Here is an 8,566-nt window from a genome sequence, read left to right on the forward strand (position 1 = left end):
GGTTGGGGAAAAGGTGGGGGGCGATCCAGAGAATTCAGAGATTTGCCAAAAGACGAGACGCTGGGGTGTAAATGCGACGCCACCCAAGGGTCAGGTCCCGGCGCTGGCTGGTCTTGAGCTGCAATCAAGGCCCAGAGAGGAATCTGGTGGGTGATGATGAAGGTTGACAGTTGAGAGGCGGGTGGGGTGATCAGGAGGCGCGTGATCTCACCTGTCGCGAGGTGCGCCCAGGGTCCAGATTGGCCGGAGGAGTTACTCCACAGCACCGCCCACTTTCCAAGAATTCCCGTTCCCTTTCACCAAATCTCCCAAATCCAGAGGACTCGGCCCGCCCCTCCGCTAGGGGCCCCGCTCGAAGGCGCCGGAAGTCGTGCCGTGGCGGCCCGGCCTGAAGGCCCGGTCATCTCTTGGTCGCCAGCAGCGGTGCAGGTGAAGGGCGGCCGCTCGGAGCCGGGCGCAGACCCGAGCTGGAGGCGCCTTGGCCGTGGAGGAGGCCGCCGGCCCAGATTCAGGATTGTGACCGCTCTCGCTACTGCTGGGCGCCCACCAGGCACGTCAGGGGGTGAGAGGAGGGGTGGCTCCAAGCCTCAGCCCCCCACCCCACTGCAGCCTGGCTGGACGTGGCTTCCCCTCCGTCTCCGACGTGGAAGCCGGGTCAGCGAAGGGTTAACAAGGCTCGCTGTCTCCTCACGCCCTCACCCTTGGAAAGTCCCTGAAATGACGTTTCAACCCGACAATTAAAAAAAAAAAAAAGTTTAATTATAGAGACAAGCTCTGGGAGCTGGAACAAACCCGCCGGGCGGCGAGACCGGTAAACAAGTCGGGAGCGCGCGGGCCGGGCCACCGCCGCCCTGCAGAGTCCGCGCCCCAGGCTGGGGGAGGGGAGGGCCCACGAGAGCTGGAAAAGAGGAGGAAATTCGAGGAATCGACTTTAGCACTGGGAAAAGAAAAAAAATGTTTGTTTTGAGCCAGCTACGGGCCCAGGGCTGCGTGATGGTGCCTCAGGCCGGTCCTACAGCCGCGAAGCGAAAGTGGCACAGTCGGTGCCTGGTGCGGGGACAGGCCATCGGCCGGCCGGGTATGCGGCTCGCCTTCGCCCCTTCACTTGTCCATCCCTTCCCCCAGCTGAGGTTTGCAAACTCTCCGGAGCTAAAGACCAGCCAACTGTTCCCCCCCGCCCCCCAGGGGGTGGTGTGGGTAATCAGAAACCGAAATAGCTTCACATCACGACTCAGACTAACCTCGTGGTTTTAACGCGTACCCTGGTCTGTGTCCTGAAATCTGGAACTCATTACCTCATCACCAAGAAACTGCACGAACGAGCCCCCTCCTCTTCGCTGCCCGCTCCCCCCCCCCCCCCCCGAGCTGGAGAAAGGAGCGAGCAAACAGCCCTTTAAGAAAGAAACCTACACGTGAATGATTTAAATTAAGGTGGATGGGAGTTATTTTCCTCTCTGGCTCTTGCCAGATTTCAAGAATAGTTGAAAAATGGGAACAGGAGAGAGAAGCAACAGGCGGCCGAGAGCAGCAGAAGAGAAAGCAAAGGGCAGCAGTCAAAGAAGGGGGCCATCAATTTAAGTCAAGGGGGACAAATAAAAGCAACCTGGGTTTGGGGCTGACGTAGGCCCGCGGTTGCAGCTTAAGTTTTGTGTTTCGTGAAGTTGAAAAACAGCTAGTTTCTAAGGCAGTTATGATTGAGGTTTTCCCGGATTTGCTTAGAAGTTGGTGAATAAATAGGACATGCGTTAAAAAGTGTGTATGTGTGTGTGTGCGCGCGCTGGGGTGGCGAGCAGGCGACTCAAGTGCTCTGCTCCGCCCGCCCCGTCCTTTCCAAAGAAACGTGCTCATAATGGGGTGACCTAATTACATCGCAATGGAACCCGCTCCTAGCCACTCGGCGCTCGGCGTTTCATAACAGACCCGGCAGCCTCAAGTGCTGGGAAGAAACGTGCGAAGGCCCAGGCGGCGAGGGCCCCGTGGAAATAGGAAAAAAAGTGGCCCCGCGATTTCCGCCTCGGTTTCCCCTCCAGAACCCACGCGAAGGCGCAGACAACAAGGAGGGGGAAGATACAACTTTTTCTTTGCATGTTGGGAGATACTGAATACAACTTAAAGAAATAAAATGCTTTCTTTCACATTTTTAAAAGGCATAAAAACCCAGAGGTCCGATTTCCCAGGTCTCCCCTCCCCCCCATCCCGCCAAAACAGCGCAGCGTGACAAGCCATATGTTCCGTTCTTGTTAAGGCGGGGGAAGCAGTTAAAAGTACCGGGGCACCTCTTTCCCTGCTCTCCTCCATTCCTACCAAAATAACTTTTTAAACTGCTCGAACAGGGAGTGTGTGTGTGGTTTGCCCCGAGCGTGGAAAAGTAGTGAGATGAGTCGGGGTGGGGGGTGCGGTGAGCAGGAGTGTGCGTGAAGCATGGGAGCTTCTCTTAACTAAAACTTACAGATTGAATACTTGAATACATTCTCAGTCCAGGTCGATTGAAAGAAAACCTAAAAGAAGTTCAGCTTGGGCAGTGGTCTTTGCTGCGTCCCCCTTTTCAACCGCCCACACTCGGAGGGGACTGGTTGCAAAGCTAGCGCCAGTGTAGATAGATGGTGCAGCCAGCTAAACTTTGCTACATTCGCCCCAGCGAAAACGAGTGCTCCGGGAATACAATCCCCTCCGCTGCTGAAATAAACATAAAACCCTAGATCTGAGCGCTTTGTGCGTGCCCCAAATTCCCAGTCTCCCCGTCCTTCCCCGATTTCTGATGGGGGAGCCGAGGCGGAAGATAACTAGGGGTGAGTAACTTTTCTGCGGGAAGTTGGAGAAGTTTCAAGGGAGATCAGCTCAAGATGGAAACCGCAACCCAGGCACTCCGGACTGGCTTCAACTCCCGCTTGCAAAAAGAGAAAGTCGATCCCGCCTTCCTGCCCAACAAAAAACAACAACATAACAACAAGAACCCCGAAGGGGGTGGAAGGAATGATGTCACAGAGCTGAGGCTGACAAAGGGGGGTGCCGCTCCCCGCCCCCCCGGCGCCGCGATCTACCGAAGAGAGGGGCGCTGGCCGCGCCGGGGTAGCGAAGCGAGTGGACTCGAAACTTTTCCTCTTTAAGAGAAGAAGAAAAAAAAAAGAAGTCGCAAGCGCCTTGGAGTGGGGTTATTCCCCCCCTCCGCCTCTGTCCTCGTCCCCCCTCCCCCCTTCTTCCTTTTGAAAGTTTTTTTTTTTCCCCTCCCGAGTTTGACCGCATGGCTGATTCAACCTCAGTGTCAATCAACTTTTTTCCCCTCCTCTTCCTCATTTAAATAAGTTTAAAGCTCCACCTTCTCGGGCCTTGTAAGTCTCAAAACTTTATAAATTGCGCTTTGCGCGCCGCTGGCCGGGAGAGTTAGAGAAAGGCGAGGGGCGCAGGGAGCTGGCGTGTGGGACTCCAGAGCGGAGAGCCGGAGGCTGCGCCTTCCCCGCACCGGGACCTTCGCAACACACCACATCCTCGCCCCTGCCTGGTCTGAGCGCCCAGGATGACCACCCTCATGCCTGCCACCATCTTCGACTTGAGCGAAGTTTTATGCAAGGTAAAGTGGGGCAGAGCGCTCACTTTTCCTGTAGTTTTTCTTTCTTCTTTTTAAAAATCATCCATATGAAAGAACTCTTCTGAATTTGAAATCTTGGAAAGCAGACGTGAAGCGAGATAGTTATTAGTTTTTTTCCGCCCTGATTTCGATCATAGTTTGAAGGAATTTGGCCCGCTTCTACACATGGTTTGAGTTTGAATAGTCCCTGGCTGGGATTAAATTGAACCTTGAAACCAAGGTTTTGGGGGGCGAAGTTAACGTGGCGGGCGTGTTTGGGGGACGCAGGGATTGACTGGAACTTTTGGGCCATTCTTTCGTACCTAACTGGTTTAAGTCTCGTTTTGCCAATTAGCTGAGTTTGCCGGTTTGGGCTGCTGGTGAGGTTCGAATCTCGTTAGCCACTAGGCAGGGCTGCGTGGTTAGGGGGCAGATGTATTCCAGGGCGACGTTTTAGTGGGAGATTCCCTTCTCTTTGGAGGGGCTGGAGATCTGCAAGGAAGAAAAACCCAAGAGTTGTGATTCAAAAGGATGTTGCAAAACGAATTTGCAGTGGAGTTTGTGGCCGCCGAGTTCTGCCTTGCTTCCTCCGTTGCTGGCTGATAGAATTTACTAACTTTGGTGGGGTGAGCCTTGCCTCTCTTACCTGTATTCCAATTCTGTCGATTGGAGTGGGAGACTCGGGCCGGAGATCCAGGGACCCTGCGCGGAAGGATTTAATGCGGCCTTCTTAAAATGAGTGGCTTGCCGGCCGGTATTGGAAAAGCAAATCTTAACTCAGAATGTTCCAGGAGGGCGGTCAGAGTGTACATTGGAAGAGCCTGTGGATGTTAGGGGTTTCCCCCCTACCCCCTTTCCTCGAGTTGAAAGGGAGACTCTGTTAGGCTACTTTTAATTGCTAAAAGTGCTTTGCCTTCCTTTAAACACGTCAGGTCATGTTGCTCTCTTCCCTAGCTTGCTGCTCCTGTTGGTGCAGCTGCCAGGGCCCCAGGGCTGCAGGGTTGGGGTGTAGGGACGCCCAGGAGCTGAGGAAAAACAACACAAAGTTTGACTATCTATCATACCTGCGCTTTTCCAAACTCGGGTTGCCTGCGCTCCTGCCATAGCTCCCCTGCACCTCTTCGTTCTCCCTTTTGATCTGTTTCGATTGCTTTCGACCCTCTCCCCCTCTTCAGGACTTTAAAAATGAACCTCATTGTTGGGAACCGGCTCGCCACTCCAGTTCCTGTAGGGTGGTTGCTGTTACCAATTCGAGATCCCCCGCAGCGGATCCTAAAGGGGGCAGCTTTTTAGAATTTGCACAATGACACCCATATAGGCTCAGAGGCAGCTCCAGAGAGCTCTGCCCGCTCCCTCCAGATCTTGGGTACAGTTTGCCCAGGTGACCAGGGTCCTATCTGAACAGAAACCTGCCTGGAGGGGCTCTGTCTCCCCATCACCTTTTCCTGGGGGGGGGGGACTGGGTGCTTTCTCTTCCCATCTGCAGCTTTGCGTTAAAGATTAAACACTGGCGCTCTTATCCAAGCCTGCTCTTGCAGCCAGAAAACTAATTGCAAAGGAATCTTCCCAGTGGAGGGGGTGGGGTGGGCGGGGAAGAGAGGAGGAGGTCGTTGTGGAAGGCACCCCCTTCGGGGAGCTGAAGCAGGCAGCTTTATTTTAAGGAAATACATCCTTTTCTCTCCAACCCCTAAAAAGGGTCTCCCCCTACCCCGTCCTCCCCCTTCCCTGTACCCGCCTTTTCACCCCAAGCAAAAGCAGCCTGGAAACCTGTTGCTGACGGAAGGGAACACTCGTGAAGGAGGAAGTAGAGTCTTAGATCAGGCTTGGTGGGGTTGTCAAGTAAGCGGCGATTGATTGAGAAACCTAGCTCATGGTCTTTTTAAGGTTTACCTGTTTTTTTGTTGGTCAAGGGGATCTTAAGTTGAGTTTAGCAATATTTTGAGTGAGGAGTCTTTTTCTGGGAGGTAAAGAATAAAGAAGTTAGATTGTTAGGAATAAAAGAGGCAGCGTTCGGACAGGATCATGTGAGTGTATGTAGAGTGTGTGCATGAAAGACTACCAGGATTTTGTGGTTCCTTTTACACAGACGCAAGATGGTATAGATAGAGGGCAGTGGCTTGCTGAGACCGGAGGTGGGAATGATTCCTTTGGGAGAGACGTCTCTCCTATACTCAAAGTTTGGGGTGATTTTGATTGTGGGGGCTACCCTTGGTGGATGCCCTTCTTTGGCCCGGTGGAAAGCACTCATCACTAACCATCCTTCTCTCTCTTTTCTCCAGGGTAACAAGATGCTCAACTACAGTACTCCCAGTGCAGGGGGCTGCCTGCTGGACAGGAAGGCTGTGGGCACCCCTGCCGGCGGGGGCTTCCCTCGGAGGCACTCTGTCACCCTGCCCAGCTCCAAGTTCCACCAGAACCAGCTCCTTAGCAGCCTCAAGGGTGAGCCGGCCCCAGCCCTGAGCTCCCGGGACAGCCGCTTCCGAGACCGCTCTTTCTCGGAAGGGGGCGAGCGGCTGCTGCCCACTCAGAAGCAGCCAGGGAGTGGCCAGGTCAACTCCAGCCGCTACAAGACGGAGCTGTGCCGCCCCTTCGAGGAGAATGGCGCCTGTAAGTACGGGGACAAGTGCCAGTTCGCCCACGGCATCCACGAGCTCCGCAGCCTGACCCGCCACCCCAAGTACAAGACGGAGCTGTGCCGCACCTTCCACACCATCGGCTTTTGCCCCTACGGGCCTCGCTGCCACTTCATCCACAACGCCGAGGAGCGCCGCGCCCTGGCCGGGGCCCGGGACCTCTCCGCTGACCGTCCCCGCCTCCAGCATAGCTTTAGCTTTGCTGGGTTTCCCAGTGCCGCTGCCACCGCCGCTGCCACCGGGCTGCTGGACAGCCCCACGTCCATCACCCCACCCCCCATCCTGACCGCTGATGATCTCCTGGGCTCACCTACCCTGCCCGATGTCACCAATAATCCGTTCGCCTTCTCCAGCCAGGAGCTGGCGAGCCTCTTTGCCCCTAGCATGGGGCTGCCCGGGGGTGGCTCCCCGACCACCTTCCTCTTCCGGCCCATGTCTGAGTCCCCTCACATGTTTGACTCTCCCCCCAGCCCTCAGGATTCTCTCTCGGACCAAGAGGGCTACCTGAGCAGCTCCAGCAGCAGCCACAGTGGCTCAGACTCCCCCACCTTGGACAACTCAAGACGCCTGCCCATTTTCAGCAGACTTTCCATCTCAGATGACTAAACAGTAGGGAGGGACCCCTGCCTACTACTCCATCCCACCCTCACCCCATCCCACAATCTCTCCCCATTCCCCTCCCATTCCTGACAGCCCCTACATTAACAAGATTAAGCTCAACCCCTTTTCCCCTTGTGCCTTGGAATAACCCCTCTCATTCCTTGTTACCCTCATCTAACATAAGGACAAGTCAATTTGTCAGTAGTTTCCTCTGGCTTGAAACCTCTCCCTTCAATTTTATAGCCCACTTACCATGCATGACAGACAAGTCCCATATTTGTCAGTAGATGCCTTTTTCTGGCTTAAGCCTTAAGTGCCAAATCACAAAAGAAAAAGCAGTTAACAGTTTACAGAAGCAACTTAGTGCCTTGTAATCTAACTTTGTCACTGTGACTACATTACCTCTTCAGCGCCAGAGGGCACCCGTGGGCCTCCCGGAGCCTCTGCCCATGGGGAGGGGGGAGACCCAGAACCACCAGCTCCCTCCACTGGCGACGACTGCACCTTCCCTCACTTCAGCCTCCCACACACTTCTTCCTGGCCCCTCTTCCCAGTGCCTGCCCTCCAGCCCCTTGGGAGAATTGTTGCCAGACTTGGGTTTTTTGGGGAAACCTGTCTTGACATTCAAAAACATTTTCCTTCCGGGCCTGAACCCCTGTTGACAAATCTTGCCTGGTTTCGTGTAGGTCTACAGGAAGGAATGCTGAAAAAAAGCGGATGAAGATTGTGACATAAGTGGGACTTTGTGATTTATTATTATTATTATTATTTTTTTGTCTTTTTTTTTTTTTTAAGTGGGGAGGAAGGGGAAGCTAGATGGACTATGAGAGACTTGATTTTGGTGCTAAAGTTCCCCAGTTTATATGTGACATCTTTAAAAAGAAAAACAACAGAAAAAAAATGAGAGAAAAGCTAAACATGTAAGGGGTGAGCAGTTAATGGTATTCATTCCACATACAATATCTGTGTAAAACGATTTCCTGTAGAAGTAGCTTTAATGGTTTTGCTCTAGAATACCGTAGGTCTTTCCTTAGAGCACTCACGCCATGCTTTGTTCCCTGGGTTTTAAACTTCATATAACTTTCAGAAATTGGAGAGCAAAAATTTTGCTTGTCACTGCACATCAATATAAAAAAGCTTATTTAACTTATCAAAACGTATTTATTGCCAAACTATGCTTTTTTTTTGTTAATTTTGTTCATATTTATCGGGATGACAAATCCATAGAATATATTCTTTTATGTTAAATTATGATCTTCATATTAATCTTAAAATTTTGTGACGTGTCTTTCCTTTTTTTCCACAGTTTTAATATATTATTCTTCAACGACATTTTTTGTAACTTTACACTTTTTTTTTTGGTTATTTTATTTTAAAAAAATGAAAAATTAATTTAAAAAAATGCGAAAAACTGTTGGATTATTTATTTTAGAAATTCCCCCCTTTGTGTTGGACTGCAAATTGAGTTTCTTTCTCTTTAGGCCTTTCACAACTAGGACTGAGAATGTATGTAAAAGTTCTGTGACAGTACAGAAGGAAAACAACTTCTTTTTATGTATAGCTTCTAAAAGGGAAAAAGAAAAAAAAAAGAAACCCTTTTGACTTCCACGAGCCCATCTCAAAAAGACATTCCGATCACATATTTGAGGTTCTGGATTCCAGGTTTGGAGTTTTCCAAGGTTGATGTAAACAGAACTGGCACACACACACATTAAGATGAATGTAATTATTATTCCTCTTGCTGTTCACTACCGTTGCTTTCTATTTC

The 8,566-nt window shown here is 51.8% G+C and overlaps 1 protein-coding gene across 1 annotated transcript; it reads left to right on the top strand.

Annotated features, from left to right (window-relative positions):
• Positions 1-2,670: 2,670 nt before the first annotated feature.
• Positions 2,671-7,712, top strand: ZFP36L1 (ZFP36 ring finger protein-like 1). The gene is made up of 4 exons (XM_006884752.1): positions 2,671-3,568; positions 5,845-6,807; positions 7,215-7,217; positions 7,485-7,712. Exons 1-2 carry the CDS (start codon positions 3,515-3,517, stop codon positions 6,802-6,804), a joined length of 1,014 nt encoding a protein of 337 aa, XP_006884814.1. The 5' UTR covers positions 2,671-3,514; the 3' UTR covers positions 6,805-6,807; positions 7,215-7,217; positions 7,485-7,712.
• The last annotated feature ends 854 nt before the right edge of the window (positions 7,713-8,566 follow it).

Source organism: Elephantulus edwardii, unplaced genomic scaffold (assembly GCF_000299155.1).
Source record: "Elephantulus edwardii isolate Elephantulus edwardi_28Jun2011 unplaced genomic scaffold, EleEdw1.0 scaffold00037, whole genome shotgun sequence".
Taxonomy (NCBI): domain Eukaryota; kingdom Metazoa; phylum Chordata; class Mammalia; order Macroscelidea; family Macroscelididae; genus Elephantulus; species Elephantulus edwardii.

Bases quoted from the DNA above. Each gene is read 5' to 3' on its own strand.
- ZFP36L1 (XM_006884752.1), top strand. From the start codon at position 3,515: ATGACCACCCTCATGCCTGCCACCATCTTCGACTTGAGCGAAGTTTTA. The intron at 3,569-5,844 runs GTAAAGTGGGGC...TCTTTTCTCCAG, and splicing joins TGAGCGAAGTTTTATGCAAG to GGTAACAAGATGCTCAACTA.